This window comes from Zonotrichia albicollis, chromosome W, assembly GCF_047830755.1.
Source record: "Zonotrichia albicollis isolate bZonAlb1 chromosome W, bZonAlb1.hap1, whole genome shotgun sequence".
NCBI lineage: Eukaryota > Metazoa > Chordata > Aves > Passeriformes > Passerellidae > Zonotrichia > Zonotrichia albicollis.
The window spans coordinates 15,702,214-15,727,913 of record NC_133859.1 but is presented as its reverse complement, the minus strand read 5'-3'; the positions used below and the strand labels follow the sequence as shown (position 1 = coordinate 15,727,913).

At 45.5% G+C, this 25,700-nt stretch overlaps 1 protein-coding gene across 6 annotated transcripts in view; it reads right to left on the bottom strand.

Moving 5' to 3' along the window:
* Window positions 1-24,911, bottom strand: part of LOC141726983 (chromodomain-helicase-DNA-binding protein 1-like) — a 127,183-nt gene extending 102,272 nt beyond the window's left edge. For 2 of the 6 annotated variants that reach the window (XM_074532151.1, XM_074532148.1), the window contains exons 1-2: window positions 24,555-24,910; window positions 22,871-23,052 (exon numbers count right to left, since the gene is read on the bottom strand). In XM_074532151.1, coding sequence (XP_074388252.1) covers window positions 22,871-22,920 — 50 coding nt within the window. In that variant the 5' untranslated portion in view covers window positions 22,921-23,052; window positions 24,555-24,910. Of the gene's footprint in view, window positions 1-22,870; window positions 23,053-23,560; window positions 24,094-24,136; window positions 24,420-24,554 lie in introns of those variants that run through there. The other 4 variants (XM_074532153.1, XM_074532152.1, XM_074532149.1 and 1 more) reach the window with 4 other exon arrangements.
* Between the last annotated feature and the right edge of the window lie 789 nt (window positions 24,912-25,700).

Here is a 25,700-nt window from a genome sequence, read left to right as displayed (position 1 = left end):
AATGAATATATATCTCTAATCCCTGTCAGGGGATTACTTAAGAACCTCTACCACATGAGCAGTAATTCCGGTGCTAACCCTAGGAGGAAGGAGGGAATTATTTAAGAAAAGGTACACAGTTACACACATGCATGTGTTCATAAAAAGCCCATACATCTATCATCTCCTTACAAATAGAGGAGGAACTAAAGAAGCAGCAATTTCAAAACTTCACTTTAAATGCTACTACACTGATTTTGAAATTCTTTGATTTTAGCACAATTCAAAAAATGGTACAAAGCAGCAGTATGAGCTATCACAGCTGAAGCCAAGCACTTTGAAAACAGTGTCTTGGTCCTGAAACAATATATTTGCCTGCTGGTGAGTGATGCTCCACAAGAACAGCTTATTTTAACATTGCTACTAATGCCCTCTCCAACCTTCCCCCAACACAGCACCCCCCCTTAGTGCTGTCAGTGCAGTCTGTAGAAGAAACAGATTCAGCTTTTAAAAAACATCCTACCAACTTACAGACACCACACAACAGTGCAACAAGTGAGCACAGTTGAACAGGACAATATTTCTTAAGACTGCTGTCCTGAAGCAAAGTATAAACCAGTTCAAAACAATACAGAATTTAGGAAAAATAAATACATTTCAAGCACAAAGTGGTTTTCTTGGTGGATTTTGGTTTTTTCAACTTTAGCACATGCATAAACATTCCACATTGCATCATGACAGACTTCAGTTGCTTTTCCAAGTGCTTAAAATGCCACACAGTCTAATACCTTTTCCCCTTTCTTCAAGGAAGATTACTGACATAACTGCAACAACAAAAAAACCACAAACCCAAACAACCACCAAACCAAAAAAACCAAAACTACTCTAGAACCCATTACACTGCAATATCTATCAGCATCACTCTAAGTTCAGAGAACTTATTTGCCATAGCTTTAAAAATCTGTTTGAGTTTTTAAAGCTTGTAGGAAAAAACATACAAAATCCTCAAGTCCAACAGTTAAAACAGCACTGCCATTTAAAAGGTAAATTCATGGAAACAATAGCTGTGAGGTAGTCATATTTTAACATCCTAGTCACATTTTCTTTTCCTCCATTGCCTATGGGCTTCTTTGATTTCCCCGACATTATCTGTGGTGTAGCATACAAGCAATTCCTCCTCTAACTGAAGAGCTTTAAATATTATCTGATGATATCCAGCCAGGGATCTGTGTTGGTTTTGGCTGGGGAAGAGTTAATTTTCTTCATAGTAGCTAGTATGAAGCCATGTTTTGGATTTGTGATCAAAACAGTGTTGATAATTCAGGGATATATTTGTTATTGAAGAGTAGTGCTTACACAGAGTCAAGGTCTTTTCTGCTTCTAGAACCACCCTGCTGGTGGGAGTACACAAGAAGTTGGGAGTGGACACAGCCAGAATAGCTGACCCCAGCTGACCAAAGGGATATTCCATACCGTATGACATCATGCTCAGCAGATAAAGCTGGGGGAAGAAGGAGGAAGGGGGAACATTCAGAAGGATGGTGTTCTGTATTCCTAAGTCACCACTGCACATGATGGAGTCCTGCTTTCCTGGGGATAGCTGAACACCTGCCTACCCATGGGAAATGGTGAATGAATTCCTTGTTTTGCTTTGCTTGTGTACATGGCTTTTCTTTCCCTATTAATCTGTCTTTATCTCAACTGATGTGTTTTCTCACTTTTACCCTTCTGATTGAAGCCCCATTCCAGGGAAAAGTGAGCCAACAGCTGTGTGGTGCTTGGTTGTCAACTGGGGTTAAACTACAGCAGTCCTTTCTGATACCACATGTGGGGCTTGAAGGGTTTGTGATAATGACAGATTGACTAGGATATGCTAGATCGAATTTATAGCTGTTATTGCTGTTTAGCTATTAATAGACAGGCTCCTGTGCTTGCCGTGGTACTTGTTTGCCTCACTGTATATTAGTCTACTGCTCGTTAGTGGATGCTTTTTCATAGAATTATATAAACATTTAAGTTGGAAAAGACTTCAAAGATCATCGAGTCCAACTATTAACCTAACACTGATCAGTCCACCACTAAACCATGTCCTTAAGTGCCACATCCACACAGCTTTTAAATACCTCCAGGGATGGGGACTCAACCACTTCCCTGGGCAGCCTCTTCCAATGCTTGACCACCCTTTCAGTGAAGAAATTTTTTCTAATATCCAATCTAAACCTCTCCTGGCACAACTTGAGGCCATTTCCTCTTGTCCTATCCCTTGTGTCCAGGTTTAGAGCAAATTTGGGGAAGAATCCCCCCAAAGGAGCTCTGGTGGGAAAAGCAGATCCAATCGGCCCCTCCCCCCAACTGGTCCGGGAGGAAAGAAAAATACCTCCTTGGAGAAAGGTGGAAAAAAACCCCTGTTTATTAAACAATAAGACCAAAACAGTATCAAAACAATGAGACCCCTTGCCACTCTAAAAGAGATGACAAACTGAGAAAACCCCGGGTTCAAGCAGCAGCTCACTCAGTCTCTGATCAGTCTCTCAGTGCTGGAATTGTCGCAGGCCAGGGCCGGCCCAGTGGGCCACAGCTGCAGCTGCCGGTGCTCTCCTGGGTGTTCAGTCCAGAGCAGTTCCAAGAGGTCCAAAGAAAAGGGAAAAAAAAACAGTCCAGGGAACTTCTTTGCCCCAGCTAGCTAACACTAACTAAAAAGCAAAAGAAGAGCTCTCTGTCCCGCTGTCTGTCCGCAGACAACACAGTCAGGAGCAGGAATGTGGAGGAGTGAGTGCAGTGTCTGAAAACAAACTGCGCGCTTCTTCTCTCTCCCCCTTCACTCTCTGGAACACTCTTAAAGGTACAAAACTTATTATTATTCAACATAAACAGAATGAGACGATTGGGGATAAAAGCATCATATAGTCAACCCAGGACATTCCACCCCTTATCCCCATATCGTCTGCTTACTACTAAAACTAATATAAATTCTAACTCTACAAGTACATACATGATACATCCATTATACAACTATACACAGACAATGGTAATAACATTCAGGAAACAGTGATATTTATACAGGTTTTATCCAACAATCAGGTCTCCCTGAGGTACACATCGTGTTCTTCCATCTTTTTGCATTATCCACCACGTGCAACCTGGTCCCTGAGCAAAGACAACCCCACGAATGGGTTTGTCTGTATCTGAGGCAGGATTAATCCAAACTGTCTTCCCTAATAAACCTCTGACATGTACCACTGGGACTTTGTCTCCATCTACTCTCTGCAAAGGCTCAGATTGGGCAGGGCCCACTCGGTTAGTAGAGCCTCGGGTGTTAACTAACCAGGTGGCTTTTGCCAGATGCTGATCCCAGTTCTTGAAAGATCCCCCACCTAATGCTTTCAATGTGGTTTTTAACAGTCCATTGTACCTCTCCACTTTGCCTGCAGCTGGTGCATGGTAGGGGATATGGTACACCCACTCAATGCCATGTTCCCTAGCCCAGGTGTTGACAAGGCTGTTCTTGAAATGAGTCCCATTGTCTGACTCAATCCTCTCAGGGGTGCCATGTCTCCACAGAACTTGCTTTTCCAGGCCCAGGATGGTGTTCCGGGCTGTAGCATGAGGCACAGGGTAGGTTTCCAGCCATCCAGTGGTGGCCTCCACCATGGTCAGCACGTAGCGCTTGCCCTGGCGTGTCTGGGGCAGTGTGATGTAGTCAATCTGCCAGGCCTCCCCATACTTGTACTTGGACCACCGCCCACCGTACCAGAGGGGTTTCACTCGCTTGGCCTGCTTGATGGCAGCACACGTCTCACAGTCATGGATAACCTGAGAGATACTGTCCATGGTTAGATCCACCCCTCGGTCTCGTGCCCACTTATAGGTGGCATCTCTGCCCTGGTGGCCTGAGGCATCATGGGCCCATCGAGCTAAGAATAACTCTCCTTTATGTTCCCAATCTAGGTCTATTTTGGACACCCCTATCTTTGCAGCCTGGTCTACCTGCTCATTGTTTTGGTGCTCCTCATTAGCTCTACTCTTGGGTACATGGGCATCTACATGGCGGACCTTCACAGGCAGTTTCCCTACCCTGGTAGCAATGTCTTTCCACTCTTCAGCAGCCCAAATTGGCTTTCCTCTACGTTGCCAGTTAGCCTTTTTCCACCTCTCCAGCCATCCCCACAGAGCATTGGCTACCATCCATGAATCAGTATAAAGGTAGAGCTTTGGCCACTTCTCTCTCTCAGCAATGTCCAGGGCCAATTGAACAGCTTTGAGTTCAGCAAGTTGGCTTGATCCACCTTCTCCTTCAGTGGCCTCTGCCACCTGCCATGTGGGGCTCCATACAGCTGCTTTCCACTTCCGGTTCATTCCCACAATGCGGCACGAACCATCAGTAAAGAGAGCGTATCGTGTATCTTCTGCTGGCAGTTGGTTGTATGGTGGAGCTTCTTCAGCTCGTGTCACTTCTTGTTCCCCTTCATCAGAGAGACCAAAGTTTTCACCTTCCGGCCAGTTTGTAATTATTTCCAGAATCCCAGGACGATTCAGTTTTCCAATACGGGCGCGCTGTGTGATAACAGCAATCCATTTGCTCCATGTAGCACTGGTGGCATGGTGCGTAGAGGGAACCTTTGCTTTGAACATCCACCCCAGCACTGGTAGTCGGGGTGCCAGGAGGAGTTGTGCTTCAGTGCCTATTACCTCTGAGGCAGCCTGGACTCCTTCATAGGCAGCCAAGATTTCTTTCTCTGTTGGAGTATAGTTGGCTTCAGACCCTCTGGAGCTTCGACTCCAAAATCCCAGTGGTCGACCCCGAGTCTCCTCAGGCACCTTCTGCCAAAGGCTCCAGGACAAGCCATGGTTCCCGGCTGCAGAGTAGAGCACATTCTTCACCTCTGGTCCTGTCCTGACTGGGCCAAGGGCTACTGCATGAGCAATCTCCTGCTTGATCTGTGCAAAGGCTTGTTGCTGCTCTGGGCCCCAGTGGAAAGTGTTCTTCTTACGGGTGACCAGGTAGAGAGGGCTCACGATTTGACTGTATTCGGGAATATGCATCCTCCAAAAACCTATGGCGCCTAGGAAAGCTTGTGTCTCTTTCTTATTGGTGGGTGGAGACATTGCTGTGATCTTGTTGATGACATCGGTGGGAATCTGACGCCGTCCGTCTTGCCACTTCACTCCCAGAAACTGGATCTCTTGAGCAGGTCCCTTGACTTTGTTCTTCTTGATGGCGAAGACAGCTTTTAGGAGAATCTGGATAATTTTCTCCCCTTTCTCGAACACCTCTGCTGCTGTCTTCCCCCACACAATGATGTCATCAATATACTGCAGATGTTCTGGAGCCTCACCCTTTTCCAGTGCAGCCTGGATCAGTCCATGGCAGATGGTGGGGCTGTGCTTCCACCCCTGGGGCAATCGGTTCCAGGTGTACTGCACGCCTCTCCAGGTGAAAGCAAACTGAGGCCTGCATTCTGCTGCCAGAGGAATGGAGAAAAATGCATTGGCAATGTCTATAGTGGCGTACCACCTTGCTGCCTTGGACTCCAGCTCGTACTGGAGTTCCAGCATGTCCGGCACAGCAGCGCTCAGGGGTGGGGTCACTTCATTCAATGCACGATAGTCCACAGTCAATCTCCATTCTCCTTCAGATTTTTGCACAGGCCAGATGGGGCTGTTGAAGGGTGAGTGGGTCTTGCTGACCACCCCTTGACTCTCCAGCTCTCGGATCATCTTATGGATGGGGATCACAGCATCTCGATTCGTTCGGTACTGTCGGCGGTGCACTGTTGAGGTGGCAATTGGCACTCGTTGCTCTTCCACCTTCAGGAGACCTACTGCAGATGGGTTTTCTGACAATCCAGGCAAGCTGTTCAACTGCTTGACACCCTCTGTCTCTACAGCAGCTATTCCAAATGCCCATCTGAGTCCCTTTGGGTCTTTGAAATACCCACTTCGAAGGTAGTCTATGCCCAAAATACATGGGGCCTCTGGGCCAGTCACAATAGAGTGTTTCTTCCACTCATTTCCAGTCAGGCTCACCTCAGCTTCTACCAAAGTAAAATCCTGTGATCCCCCTGTCACACCAGCAATAGAAACAGACTCTGTCCCCACATGTCTTGATGGGATTAATGTGCATTGTGCACCAGTGTCAACCAAAGCTTTGTATTCTTGTGGTTCATATGTGCCAGGCCAACGAATCCACACAGTCCAAAAAACACGGTTTTCCCCAGCCTCTACCTGGCTAGAGGCAGGGCCCCTCTAAGCCTGGTTATCCTTCTTTCCCCGGGCATATGTCTTGGAGGTTCCTTCAAGGGGATCAAAAATATTGTCATTATCATCATATGTGACAGTTCGGTTACTGGCCACTGGAGCTGCTTCCCTTTTGGAACTTCCTCTCTGAATCTTCAGTTGTCTCACCCGTTGTGCCAGAGCAGAGGTAGGTTGTCTATGCCATCTCCTCATGTCTTCTCCACAATCACGCAAATAGAACCACAGCTCAGCTCGTGGGATGTACCTTCTCTCGCCGTCTGGGGAACGTCTGCGTTGGGTACCAGAACCTCTGATCTGTACCGCCGAGATTTGGAGAAAGCTCTCTTTAATCTCCTCCCTCAGTTTCTTGTGACCCTCCTCTATCTTGTCCTCTAATTTTTGAAGACGTGTTTCCACCGCTGCGATTCTGGCATGTGTTGGGCCATTCACAGTGTCTGCATACGCTCGGAGCTTCTTTGCCATGTCCAGCACAGTCTCCTCACCATCATCCTGCTTCATCATTGCTAAAGCAGAAGCATATTCTCGTGGCCCAAGTCGTACAAGTTTTCTCCACATCACAGATGTGCATGGTACCAAGTCTGGATTTACAATGTTTCCATCATCTGAGAAGACAATCTCAGCTACTGCCATTTCCCTCAGGCGTTGAATCCCTTGTTCTATGGTTTTCCACTGGGTTTGCTGCATATAGAGATCGTCTGCGCACAGGTATCTTTGTGCTACACTTCTTAGGACCCGTTCCCAGAGGCTGTGTGGATTAGCCCCGCTCATCATTCCTTGATCTATGGCAGGATCCTGTGACAGGGATCCCAAATGCCTGGCTTCAGTGCCATCCAAAATTGTAGCCTCGCCTGCAGCATCCCAGAGACGGACCAGCCAACTAATTATGGATTCATCAGACCTTCGAGTGTAGTCCTTCCTTAGGCCACGAAGGTCCTTCAGGGAATAAGACTCAATATTTGCGTCTGATCTTGCACCTGCTGCTTTGACTCCTGATTTTACGTCAGGAGGCATTGAGGTTCCTTCTCCTGTATCACCATCATCATCATCATCCACTGGTCGATCAGTTTTTTCCGTGCGTTTCCCACTTCTAGTACTGGTAGCAACAGCCATGGGTTTAGATGCTGGCTTTAGGCTCACTGTCTGGTCTAGCTGCTGGCTCTGAGCCTGGGCTGTTGGCTACAGCTTGAGTGACTGGGATAGCTGATTTATCTCCCTGCCCCCCTGCCTCTGTCTGCTGCCCGACAGTATCTAACAAAGTGCGATAAGCATAGGCCAGGGCCCAGCTTATTGCAATTAGCCTTTTCTCCTTAGAATCGTCATGGCACTTCTCCTTTAGGTATTTCCCCACCTCCCTCTGCTGCGTTCTGAATTTGTTCCCGTGGGAAATCCCAGTCTACAGGATCAGAAAATTCCTTCAGGGTTTGGCCTATATTTTCCCATTCTCCACCCCACTCAGGATTTTTCACGCCTGCATCTGCTTCTGGATCAGGGGTCTCACCAGCTCCTCTGGATATCTCAGCCCTCATTCTAGAGAAGCTGCAGACCATATAGAGGAAACTTACCAAATTAAATACCAGAAAGATGGTCTCTTTAACATTCAGGGGAAACTGAACATTCTCAAAAAGTGACATAACCGATCCAAAGGAGAAGAGGGAAAGGGAAGGCTGGAAAGTCTCATTCTTAGCTCCTCCTCTAACAGACTGAGTGTAGTTACTAATAAATTCCCAAAACATACCACTGGAATTGGGATGCAAGGTAGGATGAAGAAACCATAAACCATACATGCTGTAAACAGAGGTCAGTATCTTTTTGAACGCTTTATAAATCATTATCACCAAGGCCAGCACAACAGCTATTCCAATCCGTACCCCTCTACCGTAAAAATTACTTGTTAAGGACAATAATCCTAATGACCAGAAAGGTATTGAAACCTCAAAAAGGTCTAGAGCCCAGAGCCATACAGAGGCGTTCTCAACCAGAGACATCAGGGGTTCAAGCAGCATAGCTACTAACTGCTTTAACAACCACAGACACACAATTAATAGGGCTTTTTTCCACATTTTCCAGCCGCGCGTTGGGCGCCAATTCATGTATTTGTCCAGGTTTAGAGCAAATTTGGGGAAGAATCCCCCCAAAGGAGCTCTGGTGGGAAAAGCAGATCCAATCGGCCCCTCCCCCCAACTGGTCCGGGAGGAAAGAAAAATACCTCCTTGGAGAAAGGTGGAAAAAAACCCCTGTTTATTAAACAATAAGACCAAAACAGTATCAAAACAATGAGACCCCTTGCCACTCTAAAAGAGATGACAAACTGAGAAAACCCCGGGTTCAAGCAGCAGCTCACTCAGTCTCTGATCAGTCTCTCAGTGCTGGAATTGTCGCAGGCCAGGGCCGGCCCAGTGGGCCACAGCTGCAGCTGCCGGTGCTCTCCTGGGTGTTCAGTCCAGAGCAGTTCCAAGAGGTCCAAAGAAAAGGGAAAAAAAAACAGTCCAGGGAACTTCTTTGCCCCAGCTAGCTAACACTAACTAAAAAGCAAAAGAAGAGCTCTCTGTCCCGCTGTCTGTCCGCAGACAACACAGTCAGGAGCAGGAATGTGGAGGAGTGAGTGCAGTGTCTGAAAACAAACTGCGCGCTTCTTCTCTCTCCCCCTTCACTCTCTGGAACACTCTTAAAGGTACAAAACTTATTATTATTCAACATAAACAGAATGAGACGATTGGGGATAAAAGCATCATATAGTCAACCCAGGACACCTTGTTACTTGAGAGAAGAGATCAACTCTCACCTCACTACAGCCTCCTTTCAGGTAGTTGCAGAGAGCAATAAGGTCTCCCCATAGCCTCCTTTTCTCCAGGCCAAACACCCCCAGCCCCCTCAGCCGCTCCTCATAAGACTTGTGCTCCAGCCGCTTTTCCAGCTACATTACCCTTCTGTGGACACACTCCAGCACCTCAATGTCTTTCTTGTAGTGAGGGGCCCAAAACTGAACACAGGACTCGAGGTATGGCCTCACCAGTGCCGAGTACAGGGGGACGATTGCTTCCCTGGTCCTGCTTCCCGCATTATTTCTGATACAAGCCAGGATGCCATTGGCCTTCTTGGCCACCTGGGCACACACTGGCTCACGTTCAGCTGGCTGCCGACCAGCAGCCCCAGGGCCTTTTCTGCCAAACAGCTTTCCAGCCACTCTTCCCCAAACCTGTAGCGTTGCAGGGGGTTGTTGTGACCCAAGCGCGGGACCCAGCACTTGGCCTTGTTGAACTGAATACCATTGGTCTTGGCCCATCAATCCAGCCTGTTCAAATCCCTCTGCAGAGCCTTCCCACCCAACTTGGCGTCATCTGCAAACTTACTGAGGGTGCACTCAATCCCCTCATCCAGATCATCCATAAAGATATTAAACAGGACTGGACTCAATACTGAGCCCTGGAGAACACAACTAATGACTGGCCACCAGCTGGATGTAACTCCATTCACCACCACTCTCTGGGCTTAACCATCCAGCCAGTTTTTTACCCAGCAAAGAGTGCATCCATCTGAGCCATTGAGCAGCCAGTTTCTCCAGGAGAATGCTGTGGGAAACAGTGTTAGAGGCTTTACTAAAGTTTAAATAGACAACATCCACAGCCTTTCCCTCATCAACTAAGCAGGTCACCCTGTCAAAGAAGGAGACCAGGTTACTCAAGCCTTTCATAAACCAATGCTGACTGGACCTGATCACCTGGTTGCCTCTGACATGATGGCACTCAAGATGATCTGCTCTATAACCTTCCCCAGCAGCAAGGTCAGACTGACAGGCCTGTAGTTCCCCGGATCCTCCTTCTGGCCCTTCTTGCAGATGGGCATCACATTCGCTAACCCCCAGTCAATTGGGACCTCTCCGGATAGCCAGGACTGCTGGTAAATGGTTGAAAGTGGCTTGGTGAGCTCTTCTTCCAGCTCCCTCAGTACCCTTGGGTGGATCCCATCTGGCCCCATAGACAAGTAGTGTAGCAGGTTACTGACCATTTCCCCTTGGACTATGGTGGCTTCATTCTGCTACTTGTTGCAGTGTGTTGCAACATCCTGTTTTAAACTTCCCAGCCCCTTTCCAGGTGTGGCAATACCCCTCTCCCTTCCCCCTCGCTCCCTTGCTGAGTGAGTTCTGTCAATCAGTTTTAACATTCCAGCAAGGCCATCGTGTGGTTGGTCAAGTTCAAAGGATGCAATACAGGCCTGGGGGTCATTGGCCTATGTGTCTCTCGTCCCCTGAGACCCTCTTCCTCCCACCTGGTTGGTGCTTACCTGTCCCTTCCCCTCCCCCTGTCCCTGGGCTTAAATTGATCCCCGACCATGTGCTCGGGATTCTGTTGGAGCTGTTACCTAAGATTCAGACGTCTGTGACCATGGAATAAACTCTGGATATTAACCCTCCGGCAGAATCCATCTCCTTTTCTCCTCACCATCGCTTGAAGCCTTTCCACCAGAGGTAAACTGAGTTTCCAACCTTGCCTGGACTTGTTCCAGTGCCTGCTGCCACATACAGCCAGCCAAAGGTGTCTCTGAGGTGAAATACCACAGTTGCCGCCTTTGGCCAGCAGCAAGGGTCAGACAAGCCCAGGCACAATCTACCTGGTAATATTGGGATTCCTATTCCAATAGCTACTCATCCCTGTCAGGGAGCTGAGTACCTGGAGAACAACTGGTCTTACTATTAAAGACTGAGGCAAAGAAGGCATTAAGTATGTCAGCCTTTTCCTCATCCTTTGTCACTATGTTTCTCCCTGCATCCAATAAAAGATGGAGATTATCCTTAGCCCTCCTTTTGTTGCTGATGTATTTGTAAAAACATTTTTATTGTCTTTTACGGCAGTATCCAGATTAAGTTCTAGTCAGGATTTGGCCATTCTAATTTTCTCTGTGCATTACCTCACAACATCCTTGTAGTCCTCTTGAGTTGCCTGCCCCTTCTTCCAAAGTTCCTAAACTCTGTTTTTGTTCTGAGTTCCAGTCAAAGCTCTCTGTTCAGCCAGGCTGGCCTTCTTCCCCACTGGCTCAGATTTCAGAACATAGGAATGGCCTGCTCCTGAGCCTTTAAGATTTCCTTCTTAAAGCACATGGATGTGTCCTTCCTGGACTCCTTTGTCCTTCAGGACTGCCTCCCAACAGACTCTGTCAATCAGGCCCCTAAACAGGCCAAAGCCTGCCCTCCACAAGTCCAAGGTGGTAGTTCTGCTGACCCCCGTCCTTACTTCTCCAAGAATCAAAAACTCTTATCGTTTTGTGACCGCTGTGCCCAAGATGGCCTCTAACCATCACATCGCCCACCAGTCCTTCTCTGTTCACATACAAGAGGTACAGCCTCCCCTAATTGGCTCACTCACCAACTGTGTCAGGAGGTTTTCTTCCACACACTCCAGGAACCTCCTAGACTGTTTCCTCTTTGCTGTATTGTATTTCCAGCAGACATCTGGTAAGTTGAAATCCCACATGAGAACAAGGGCTAGTGATTCTCAGACTTCTCCCAGCTGTTTATAGTATATTTCATCTGCCTCTTCATTCCATAACAGACTCCCATCAGATCTGCCTTGTTGGCCTTTCCCCTTAATACTGACACTTAAATGCTCAACCCTATCAGTGCCATCGTTAAGCTCTAGACAATCAAAGCACTCCCTAATATACAGGGCTACCCCACCTTCCTTGCCTGTTCCTTCTGAAGTGTTTATAGCCGTTCATTGCAGCACTCCAGCTGTGCGAGTCATTCCATCATGTGTCCGTGATGGCAACTATGTCATAGTTTTCCTGCTGCACAATGGCTTCCAGTTCCTCCCGTTTGTTGCTCATGCTGTGTGCATTGGTGTAGATGCACCTCAGTTGGACTATTCTCAGGCGCATCTGTAGTTTATAACACATCAATAACCCTTGTGTCTTTGCTGCCACATGGATCTCCATCCCCTACCTCCACTAAGACTGCAGACCAAAGGACCTCACTAGTTTCTTAAACACTGGCATGTTGCCTCCAGGCTTATCTCTAGTGAGCCTGGGTTTATCTCTTTCTCCCTTGCAATCTAGTTTAAAGCTCTTTCAATGAGCCTTGCTAACTCCTAGGCAAAGATCTTTTTTCCCCTTTGACACAGGTGTACCCCATCTGTTGCCCACAGGCCTGGTGTCACAGACCGACCCATGATCAAAGAACTCAAAATTCTGACAGTGACACCAGGCTTGGAGCCAGGTACTGATCTTCTGGCTCTTTCTGTTTCTTCCCTCATCATTCCCTGTGACTGGAAGGATAGAGAAAAATATTACTTCTGCTCCTGATCCCTTAACCAGTCGTCCCAAGGCCCTGAAGTCTCTCTTGATTGCACTCAGACTTCCTGTTGCAACTTCATTGCTGCCTACCTGAAAACTTAATAATGGGTGATAATTTGAGGGCCGTACCAGGGTAGGAAGCTTTCTCTTCACATCTTTAACCTGGGTCCCAGGGAGGCAGCAGACTTCCCTAAGAAGTGGGTCTGGTCTGCATATGGGGCCTTCTGTTCTGTTCCCTTCATAAGGGAGTCTCCTATGACAACAACCTGTTTACTTTTCTTTATGGAAGCGGTTTTGATGCAGGGTATAGGCTGACTTAACCTCAGCAACACATCCATGCTAGATGAACTATTGTCCTCATTATCGTTCAGCTCCACTTGCAGAGCCTTGTATCCATTATGCAATGGCACTTGGGAAGGTGGGGCAGTCACAGAGGAGATGCACTTGCTGCGCTGGGCAGGCACTTGCCTCCACTGGCCCCTATTCCTTATGTCACCATGTTGAGCTGGGAGGAGAGAGGATAGGGGAATCCTCCATATCATGCACCCTGTCTACCTGTCAGGCCTGTCCCAGGGAAGGTAGGGTGCGATTCCAGTAATCTCTCTCTCTCACACTCCCTGATACTCCTCAACCTATTCACTTCCTGCCAGAGTTCTGCCACTAAGTAGAGGAGTTCCTTTACCTGGGCTCACCTCCCACAGGTGTGCTCACTACTGATGCCCAGTACTGGCATAAGAGCAGGGCACACCCTGCAGCCTGATACATGTTCCCACCGCACCTCTGGGCAGCTGTGTCAGTCACAGTGGGTACAGAGTTTAGAGAGGCCATAGCTTTCTACCAGGTAGTACGATTGCTCTCTGGAGCACCTCAAAGCATGTAGCCATGGATGAGCTCACAAAAGAGCAGGTACACCCCTGGAGGACCTGAAGCCATGGGTAAGGCTTTGTTGGAACAAGTATACCCTTAAGGGACTGCAGTCTGTGGATAAGTCCAAGACAGAACAGGGGCAAGGAGAGGAGTTCATTGCAATATTAAACCCTAGAACCTGGTCCAAAGGGACCAGTGGTGGAGACTGTAGCGGAAATACCTTTAACATGTTGCAACCTAATATTTGAGTTGCCTGTTATAGGAATTACTATAGCAGGAATCACCTGAACCAATGGAAGAGAAGTCTTACAAGAAGCAGTTGTAGTGCAGCAGTGACCTGACCTGAACTGACCTTGGTGCCCAGTAGCTGCATCCAACACAGCATTTCTGTCCTGAGTGACCACTATAGCAGATGGAGCCCAAAGTCATGGACTAAATGAACTCGGTAGACATTTGTGGACATTTTGCAGGGGTGGTCCATACACTAAGGGAATGATAGGTGTATTGTATCAAATGATGGAAAGGGAGGTGGTGGTTAATGAGGATATATTGGCTAGTGTGGGACCTGACCATGATATAAATGGTATGAAATAAGGGGTGGAGAATGTGCTGGTTTTGGCTGGGATAGAGTTAATTTTCTTCATAGTAGCTAGTATGGAGCTATGATTTGGATTTGTGCTGTAAACAGTGTTGATAACAGAGGGATGTTGTTGTTATTGCCGAGCAGTGCTTACACACGGCCAAGGCCTTTTCTGCTTCTCACACCATCCCACCAGAGAGGATGCTAGGAGTGCACAAGAAGTTGGGAGGGGACACAGTCGGGACAGCTGACCCCAACTACACCAACTACCTGGAGATGGATGAACATCTGCCCGCTGATGGGAAGTGGTGAATGAATTCCTTGTCTTGCTTTGCTTGTGCACATGGCTTTTGCTTCCCCTATTAAACTGCATTTATTGCAACCCATGAGTTTTTTTCATTTGTACTCTTTGGATTCTCTCCCCCATCCCACCAGGGGAGGGTGAGTGAGCAGCCGTGTGGTGCTTAGTTGCCGGCTGGAGTTAAACAACAACAGGTCCATAATTTGTCTAACTTTTCTCACAATGAATAATGCCTATTAACACAAAATAATACCACTGACCTCTTACAAGGTTAATCCCTTGAACTGGCACTACTAATTACTGAGATTCTGGCATTGCATCTCTAGCTTTAGGATGCAAGGAACATTAGAACTACAATATTTCTTCAACCAAAGACTCAAAATGCTGTCATAATTACCTGCTACCCAGTGCTGTTACATAAATATAATCTCATATAATCAGCAATTATGATCCTCTGCTCTCCAGAGTTCCTCTTACATAAAAAGACAAGCAAAGTACTTCATCTACTGCCCCCTTCTCTTCCTGTACAGTCCAGGGTCAGTGCCTTTTCTTTAGATGCTTTTATTTGAAACAGTTCGAAACAGTTCAGCAAAGGGTGAAAGAAGACACCACACTCATCCTGTTGGACACCTGAAGTAGCCTAAAAGAGAGAGTTTGAGTACAATACAACCAGCCTTTTTTCCCCCCCTCTTTCAAAAAAATCTACTTGAAACTGGAAGGTAGGAGGCAATCTTCAGACACTTAAGCTTAAATTAGAACCTTCCTGGTTTTCCCTCACCCTTTCTGAACATACTCAAGAGACTGGTAGAAAAACCATACATACCTTACATATAATGAGAGAAAGAGACAATGTACAAGACTTAATTTTCATTTACTATTCACCTGTGTTGGTCAATTTACCCTATCCCAATTTTCATATTATGTCTTCCCTTTACACTGCTCTTGCATTGCTGCCCTCTTACAACCAACTCTATCCTGTGGTGTAATTTGCTTCCCCCCCTTCTTCATTGATCAATGTGCTTCCAAGAGACCAAACATCAACAGAAACTATAAACACTGTCAAGATGAGAAATGGAAGAACTCTAGCTCTAAAACAATAGGGCAAGGCAAATTAAGCTACAGAATAAAGATGCTGTTAATATCATGTATACAGAAAGGGAATATTCAGTATTTGCTGTTGAAGAGCGTTTCTGCTCTTTTAAATACTTAATTCTGTTAGCCAAAACAGAACTCCTGCATTTGTAAGTCCCTCTTTCAAACATGTCATATAAGCCTTCCTTCTCCGTGCTTCAAACATTTTTTTACATTATAGATATAAAACCCAGTAAAATTGAAACAGCATTATTTGATAAAATATATTCTTGAAATAAAAAACCGTACATTACATACACTGTACTTTGTTCAATTAGAAAAAAGCCACAAACAGTACAACAACCAAACCCAAAACCAACAACACTAAACAAAGACAGGAATGCATGAGATTGTGCAAAACAGTTACAGGACCATCATCAAGGGACCATGAAAAAAAAAAAAAGAAGCAAAAGTGATGGATAAAGCAAGAATGACCACTTCAATGCTATTGAAGTGAGACTACTTCTCTACTGTGCAAACAAATTAATGCAATGATGCTGAAGTTAACTGACAGTGCTAATCTACTGTAGTAGGCATGCAGGAATATATACTAAGAGTGAATAGCATGCTCTCAGGATGGGATTTCTACATGAAAAATTATCATTTTATGTATGTTGGCAAACCAATGTAAAGTCTGCAGAGAGCATCTTCCAGGATATGTAGTAAATAAACTTCTCACACCCCTAGCCTTTGAGTCAAATAGTTGCATTTGTACAGCAGCATATGGGAAATCTGACTTGGTATGAAAGTTTGATACTGTCTCTGGATATTCTCATTATATTTAAGAGCAATTTAAGAGAGATCCACAAAAGCAATATTTATTTTCAAACTATTTTACAAGAAAAGCAAAATAGCTTACTGAGACTACCAAGAAATAATTGCTTGCACCTGCTAATTTTTCAAATCCCAATTGTGGTAGTGCTTCCCCCCCAGCCACACTATGATCTGAGAAATGCTCGTTAGGCCTCGGCCTTGATGAACAGCACCTGGACTAAGCTCCTCTTGAGCTTATCAGAAACACTGTCTGCTCCCAGGAACTTGTGCTGTCTAACAAGCTCCTGTTTTTTAACAGCCTTGGAAACTTATTTTTCTTGCCTGAATTACAACCCAAATGGAATAACACTTTTGTTATCAAACTTTCAAAGGAAGTTACTGACCCGAATTGCAGCCAGGATGGAAAATTACTATGACTAAAGCCCACTCTCTTGTGGCCCTATAAACACCAGTCCAAAATGAGACCCTTTGAGCTCTCTTGGACTGCAGTGGGCTGTGACCAGCAACCTCCCTCTGAGTGGGGCCTCTGAGAGCCAGTGAACTCTCAAGTTTGCCATACTCGGAGGACTGCCAAATGATGATGGATCCTGGGCTGATACCCTCCCACTCCTCAAGGCTCAACCCTTTGCCCATTGAGAAGATGCAAGTGCATCCAAAGTGAGTACTTCACTGAATTCAAGGGGAATTTTTCAGAGGTAGCTTGTACAGACTCTTTATGTCTGTGCGCATGCAAGTGTGAATATGCTACAGCAAGTGTACCAGGAATGCTGCTCTCCTAGATTCTTAAGCACATTAGATTTGTAAGTTAGGCTTATAAGTGAGTTACTGTTGTGCTTATACTAAGTTCTATAGAATCTCTTGTTAATTTGTTTAAATTAGGCTATCAATTAGGTGCTGTTAAGTTTAGGTGCTGTTAAACCTTTAGGCCTAAACTGTTGGTCAAGTCCAGGGCTAAGTTTAGCAAGGGGGTCCACTCTAAACCTTGTGACTCAATGGGAGGCTCTCCCTCATTCCTTTATTATCCTTACCCAACCTCCACATACATAATTTTTTGTTGATTTTAGTTTTAGATTGATTTATTTTAGATTATAGTCCAATTTTTCTCAGTGTGCTTTAACCATCTAGTAAGTAGTAGAGTCAACCTTGACAATGAACTTTGTTGTGCTTTTGCTTTTATATTAAACCTGATATCGTTGCCAGTGATTCTTTGAGTGACCTGACACACTCATTTGTGACAAATGTCTATGGAATAAAATCAGAGTATGCTTTGGGGAGATGACAGGAGAGACAGACTTCAAGAAAAACATCACTGGCAAACATTAAAAACAAATGTTCTGTCACAGGGTCACCAGTTCTTTTCAGTAGTTTTAGGTTTAGCTTCACTAGTTTACCTCTTAAAAAAAGGTCCCCCTGATCAGAAGACACAACTAGGAAAAGTCAGCTAATTTATACAAGGCACTAGGAAGAGAAACTTCATGACAGACAGTTATACAAGCCATGCTGCAAAAGCACTGTTAGAGCATTTAGACCCCTGTATAAGGTCTATGTTGATAAAGGACCAAAGAGAGGATAATTTATCACTGCTGATTTAGAGGGCATTCATTACATTAAACTGCCTTAACAATCCCCCAATTAAAACCCAACCAGAAACAGTATTATTTTGAGCAAAATAAAAGTTTAACCCATTAAAACCAGAAAAGATTAATTCCTGCAAGGTCTTTGAAAAGCATCTGAGATGACAGTCCACCCTATCTTAGTAAACAAGAAGTCCAAGGAAGGTCACGCATTTGAAGAGCCCCTTCCAGAATGAAGTAACAGACACTAAATGCCAAGCTCTTAAAACTGAAAGTTTGTAAGTAGGTTTATTTAGGCAAATACAATTCAAGTGGGCTTTTGTTTTATTAAAAAAAAAAAAAAAAACCAGAACTACTCAATCTGATTTATATGTGTGAAAGATATTCATCTTATTCATCACCACTAATATAAAGCAAAGGGAACAAAGGGTATTAAGTTTAGGCTACCAAGAAGTGTTATTTCCTGTCCTCATCTATTCTGAAATACAAAGTCTTCTCCTTTTCCCTGACTTAGACTGACAACTCAAATTCATTTCTTGCCAATTAAAAATAAAGTAGGATGCTGAGACACAAAGACAAAACTAAAACACCTTCCTCCCCCAACCCCCTTCTTCCCAGGCTCACTTTCACTCCTTCATTTCCAACTTTCTACCTCTTCCCCCACACTTCAGGGGTGGGGAGAGAATCATAGAATGATTTTGGTTGGGAGGGACCTTAGAGATCTTCTAGTTCCAACCCCCTTGTGGAATGGGAGGTTGCAGTCAGTTCTTAAGAGCTTATATGCCACTCCTTCCTCTTCACACTTTTCCCCCTGCTCCAACATAAGATATCTCCCACAGCATAGTCCTTCACTAACTGCTCCAGCATGTGTCCTCTCCGTGGGGTACAGTCCTTTGGGAATGGACTGCTCCAGTGTGGGTCCCCCAGGGGCTGCAGTTCATGACAGAAAGCTTCCTCCTCTCCAAAGGTGCACTCTCTAGAGGCTGCAGCTTCCTCCAGGGCACATCCACCTGCTCTGTCACGAGGCACTCCATAAGCTGCAGGATGGTTATCTGCTCTGGAGTGGTCTTCTCCACAGCCTGTAAGGAAATCTCTGCTCTGACACCTGGAATACCTCCCACCCCTCCTTCACTGACCTAATTGTCTGCAGAGCTGTTTCTCTTGCATTTTTCTTCCTCATACCTACCTCCCTTCTCACCTACACACACTGCTGCACAGCCTTTCTTAGATGTTATCACAGAGGTGCCCCAGCTTCACTGATTGGCTTATGTTTGGCCAGTGGTAAATCTGTTTTGGAGCCAGTTGGAACTGGCTTTGTCCAGCACACCAGAAGCCCCATGTCTCTTCTGATGAAAGATGCCTCTGCAGTCTCCCCACTACTAAAACCTCAACACAAACCCAATACACACGCTGTCTACATATGCACTTTTTCCTTTTTTTTTCTAATTTGTATTACATACTTGTGCCAAAAATAAACCAATAGATGAAAATACTTCCCTAATTATGCTTGTAGAATCTTTGTTTTTAACTCCCACTTAGGTTTCTTGAAAGCAGGAACTTAGAATAGTGGCTTTCAACTTATTTTTTAATCTTCTGTGGAAGGTATAAGTTTATAGAGCAAATTCAAACTTGCTGACAAAGAGCTGGCTTTACTTAACCATCTTTTATGGTCCACAGACTATTGAATCAACAAAGCAAATTCAATCCACAGAAATTAGTGTCTTGCACTAACATCAGCTTTCAAGAACATAAACAATGGTAAGGGACCTTGGTGCAAGAAGCCACTTTCTGCTTACTGGAAAAAAGAAGTACAATCGCACCCCAGCCAGCTACTTTCCTTATAACCTCTACTGAGCACACTCTTTTTTTTTACCTACAGAGAAGTAAGGTCCGTTCAAGAATTTCTTGATAGCAAATGGCAAGCACACAAATAGGTTTTCCAAGATCTGTCTGTGAATTAGGCTACAGGGTTACTGAATGATACAAGCATATGGGGAAGAGCATTTAACATTTTAAAACTTTTTAAAAGCTTTAAATTGTGTTCAGCAGCAAATTTAAGATGCATAACCAAGTCTTATTTCAGAGGCAACTATCATGTTATAAGTAATTTGTATCTTCCTGATATTTGCTTAAAATAGTTGTCTGAATACTTTTTTGATATTTAGTTGGTTTAGTCTTATGATAATTGCTACAGCTTTTGAGTAACTTTGTTATACTGGTATTTACAAGTGGTCATAGTTTGGTATGCAGTATTATTCAAACATTGTATTTAAGAAGTTTTTTACTACTTTAAATGAGCTACCTAGCTAAAGTCATCAGGGTTGTCCCCAGTAAGTTAATGCTTATTGAATGTCTTTAGTTATAACTCTCTAAAATTTCAAAACTCTAGCTTTGGTCACATTTTTATTTTGTTCATGTTCCACTACTCAACTGACAAAGGTTATTGTTGGCTTTGGTTGGGGGGGGGGGTTTGTTTGGTTTTGGTTTTTTGGTTTCTTTTTAAATGTAAGTAATTGGGAATATTTTGCCACTTACTAGAAGAAACCTAAAATTTGTTTACTAATGTTGTGGTTTGAAAGGAAGTGAGTTTTTTGAGATGCTGTGGTCAAACCAATAGGTGCTCAGATTTGAATATTGGCACCTGGTGTGGCCACTGAGGACATGGATACGCCTCTGAGAACACGGGGTTAAAAGCAGAGAACTCCCAGGAAAACTTTCTCTTGGTTCCGTTCAGGGAAAGGTTCAGACCTCCCCCTGCCCAGCCGGCAGGGTGAGGTAGGCCTGGGCCCTGAGGATGGAAGGGTGGAAGAGCACCAAGAGACATCAGGCAGCCACCTCCCCCCCCCGGGGAGAGAGCGAGCGCCTGTGCCACCTTGAAATTTGATTGCATGCATGCCAGCTGAGAAGGCGGCAGAGCCTGAAGTTTTTAACCCTTTTCTTGGATGATGGAAACCTTACAAATTCTGATCCTCCTGGAGTTGAATGAGAAGAGAGATAGAGACGAGATAAGAGGAAATGGGCCACGAGAGAAGTGAAGAAGAATCTTAGGTGGGAGGAGGTGATGGAGTGGCCTTTGGCTGGACTTTTCTTGTATAGCCATGGACAGAACCATTTTTCCTGTGACACAGAGACTACATTTAGGGGGAGGCAATGGCTCGGAGCCAAGGGAGTGCAGTGATCTTATGTGAAGGAGTGCATGAACAGAGACAACGGGTGAGGAGGGTGGTTGGTGCCCTCAATCTTCAGTGGAGGAGAAGATCTCTGTTCTTGAGACCCCTTGCCCCAGGGGGTGAAATTTGGGGGGGGACAGGTGTCCCAAAAGTGACAGACTGTGCTCTTTTTTGGAACTGGGCAAAGCACCCTTAAAAGGAAAACCCTAGAAGCAGCTCTGGTCTATGCGCAGTGGTGAAAGCACTGGACATGGAAGGAAGAGTCACGATGGCAAATGATCTCCAGGCGGTGCCACGTGTGACAATGGAAACACGCAAGGTCTCAACTGTGTTTCCAGGGGAAGCCTATGGCACAAGGGGGACTCCTCACTCCTTGATGAACTGAGAATTGATTATCTGAAGGGTGGGGATGGACTGAGAGTTGGTGATCTGAGGGATGGATGTATTGGAAATTTGGTGGGGGGAGGAGTGTTTTTGGAAGGTTTTCATTCTTTCTGTGTGTTTTCTTTTTACATGTAGTTGTAGGTTAATAAAGTTTTTCTTCTTTATTCCTAAGTTGGAGCCTGCTTTGCTCTATTCCTGGTCACATCTCACAGCAGACACCAGGGAGAATGTATTTTCATGGGGGCACTGGCATTGCGCCAGCGTCAAACCGTGACAACTGACTAAACAAGTACCATCTTTACTAGAAGTAGAAATCACAACAAAGAAAGTTTACAAATTATTCACAAGATTTAAAGTTTACTGACTTTCTAGAATATTTCTAGGTATAACATCAAAGCTTGACATGAACAACTTCTCTGTATTTTTTTAAGTTTCTTTAGTTTTACTGTTCATAGGTTTCCTACAAATTTACACCTAGTATCACCTAAACAGTTCTCTCTTCCCCCTTCTTCCCACCCCATTACTCACACTATGTTACATGCAAGCTTAATGGCCAGCATGTGCTTAATGATCAGCTGGCCATTATGTTCTTGGATTTTTTTCACTTGGGGCAATAATGCAGATCTACCCCCTTTACCCAACTGGCTGTTTCCACAAAGCCCACAGAACTCAGTTTTCTTTATGACCTCTGATTCCAGAAATCAACTAACAGGTTCAACAAGCTGTGATCAGAAAGAGAAGGCAGTCAAGACAGATGGGTAGACTGACAGCATGATCACAACAGCTTCTATTTGTAAGTTTACCTTGCCTTATTAAATCTGAAGCATTCATCATATTCCCAGTTTTAGAAATGTTAACTTCCTAGTGCAGTAGATACTTATTCTAGAACACTTCTAAGTTGAACAAGAATTCAATTCCACCCCTACAAGTTCACTGTTATCTTGCAGCAGGAAAGTTCTAACCAGGCTTTTCCAACCAAGTGAACCCTTTACACATCCTAGAACACCAGCAGTGACATTAGAGGAGTGGATTTTTTATTTTTTTTTTAATTAAGATAACTACTAGGAAAACTGTACTTTCACTTTGGAAAACAAACATGAAGTTAACACTTTGCATTATAATGCTTTGACAACTCAATTTAAAAAAAGAAAAAAGCTTCACTGGAATTAACAGTCCACTGTTCCAACTTTAGAGATAGCATAGTTTAGGGTTTATACAGCACATATTATGCATGCATGCCATGCGCTCTATAGATGGACATGAGTTTTACATTATCATTTCAATCTAATCTGTTTCGGCTTTTGACACTTCAGACAACTTTTGAGGAAAAAGTGTGTAATGCCAATAGAGCTTAAATAGAATTAAAACTGTATTATGTAAGGTATATACACGATTACTACAGTCATTAAATTAAACTATCTGATTTTAACAAGCAGATTGAGCATCTGTAAAAATGCATGGTCAGTCCACTTGCTCACCAGGAAGCTTTAGCACAAAGTTAAAATGGAAACCAGTTCTAAAAAACAAAACACAGGAGAATATGTAACCAAGGACTGAAAGTGCTTACCTTGATTCTCCACTACTGTTTCTTACATCTTCGTCACTGTGCCCATTCATTGTAAATATTAACAAGTTTAAAAGATAACTAGAAGTCCACTCAGGTTAGAAGGCAGATGCCAAGAAATTACTTCTCGATACTCTCTTTTCCAGATGACTCAAATGTTCTCTGCAAGATTTTTCCAAAATTGCCTAAAGTAGTAAAGAAAAATGTTGACATAATTTGAAATTTTTGGCAGTTGCAACTGAAAGATACTGAAAATAACTTATCCTGTAATAACACCACTAAAAGGGAGTATGTCACATCTGGCATCTTCTTTCTAACTGAAAAATAGCTTTTGGTATGCCATAGTCCTGTGTTAAGAACAACCTGATCTTACTTTTAAAGGAAAACAGCCTCCCCAAACACATAAATAAAAATTATAACTATTAATGCTCTAAGATATGATTAGCAAAATCATTTTGTGCACAAAACACATATCATAAGCAGTTCTAGACACAAAGTTTACATTCTGTTGGGGGTAGAGTCAAGAAAATAGACTGTCCCATTTTTTAAAAATGGCTCAACAACATCATGCTAACAAGATGCCACAGATAAAGTGATCACTATTTCAAACATCTTCAAATCAGATCTCTACCGTGTCTGATGCACCTAGAAAAAGTTAGATTCACATTAAATTGAGTGCAAGTATAAACTCACTGGTAATAAGCCAAAGAGCAGCACCTCTCACAGATGTAGTGATGTGAAAGCAATTAGGGGCCCGCCTGCAGGTTGCCTGCCTTGAAGTGCTCTCTAATACAGCCCAAGCTTCAACTCATGATGGAGGTGGAGGCCGCCTCGTACCGGGATGGTAAAAGCCCTGCACTCAAGGACTATCTCAGACACCAGGGCCACTCCAGACAGCAAACAAAAGCAGTGACGGAAAAAAAGTTATAGGGATGAGCCCTGTAACCCCAGAGAGGCCGCGAAGCTAGGCTGGGGCCTCCGCGGCGGCGAGCTAGGCAGCTTGGTGGTTCCTCGCAGATAGGCCGTTGGCTGCCCAATGAGGCCAAGATGCACGCTGGCTGCCCTCCCGCGCCCAGAGTACGAACACACTGCCTCCTCTGGGACCGGTACTCCCTGGGCCCTAGGAAAGATCTTTAGTGGCCATGAAACTCTCCTTGTCGGCCACTCCCTGCTCTGCGACAATCCTCCCCAAGCACCCGCACCCCGCTGTCGCGGCCTCCCGTGACTGACAGCTACCGAGGAGAGCCCAGGCCAGGGCTTCTTCCCTACCTCTCGCGAGTTCACCTCCCGCCCCAGAAAATGGCCCTCTGCTGGTAGCGCGACCTGCACAGGCGCTGCTCCTGGTCAAGGCTCCCAGGAAGTATTGGCAAAGCGGCCGCTGTCCTCTGAGCTCGCTTCTCCCAGCGCCCCCCCATGACCAGAGAAGAGCGAAGGCCTCCCAGCCAGTTCGTCACAGACCCCGCTGGACTCAGCGAAAGAGGCTCAACCCCGACTGCCCACCTCAATTCTCACAGCTCCCTCCCTCCCTCTTCGGAAAACAGAGACCGGCTCCAGGAACCCAGCGACACGCTAGGCATCCAACTCCTTCTCAGCGCCAGTCGCCTCTCCATCCATCTTTGAAAGTGGCAACCACCGCACAACTCCGGACCAGGGAAAGAGAAAAGAGCCATGGCGGGCCTCTGCCTACCTGCGTGTGTGCACTCGCCCAGACTTTCCTAGGTCTGCCCTGGTCCGAGACGGCGCTACACTCCACAAAGAGGTCTGTGCTGCAACCTAGGGTCGAAGACTGCTCCTGCGACCAGTACAAGGCCTGGGCCGCCGGCTCTTTACAGCCCCACGCAGTGGGCTCGCCTGCAGCCCCCACCGGCTTGAACAATAGGGCCCCAAACCGGGTAGGGAGAACCCTGGTAAGTGCTCTGTTGCTCCGTCGCTATTTCCTACGTCCTCTCGACCACCGCCATCACGCTACCACTCCGCTCAACCTCCTCCTCCCTTAATTGGATGGAAACCCTGGGCGTGATGTCAGTCCTGCGCCCTGGGACAGAGCGAGGAGGAGGAGCAACAGTCGGGAGGGAACAGCGCCGCTGGGACATAGCGGCATGGCGGAACCCAAGCGGTTTCCTAGCTGCGTTGGATACTGCAGGGGCCGGAGGCAGTAGGAGCTCGCCTGCCCACCGCAGCAGCGAACGGACGCTGGGGCCGGTGCCGCTCCTGGTGCCCGCTTGCAGCTCTTATGCGAGGGGGTAGGGCGCGGCCCGGCCTGAGGGGCGCCCATGACCCACCCAGTATAGCAGGGAACCTGGCCTAAGCCGCACGTTACTGTTTAGAGCGGTGCGGGTTTTTTTTGTCTGTTTGTTTCAGGTTTTTCCTGTCTAAAATGAGAACCCCCTAACAAGCACATATGCATTTCTTAGTCTTCCTATGCAATTACAGTTGGCATTAGGGCATATTTAGGAAGTCTTGGCATGCAGCTGCACAAAGAACACTTGCCTAAATGAGGAAAGCATCCCCTAGCTGGAGGCAGAACACTCTTTTTCTTGATATCTAACTGGAGTTGTTTTGAAGTGATTAATGAGAAAACTGTTTAGGTGGCTCATGTTCAGAAAAAAAAATATTTAAAGAGTCCTACTGCTAGAGTCTACCTGTTCCCAGAGTAGCAGAAGAAAAGTAGTGGCTGCTGAGTAAAAGACAGCTCTGAGCAACACAATTACAGAATGCTGGAAACAGGAAGTAATTTACCTCCTTTGTCCTCTTTAGAATCCTGCATATTGTGCTGGTTTTGGCTGGGGTAATTTTCTTCATAGTAGCTAGTATGAAGCTATGTTTTGCATTT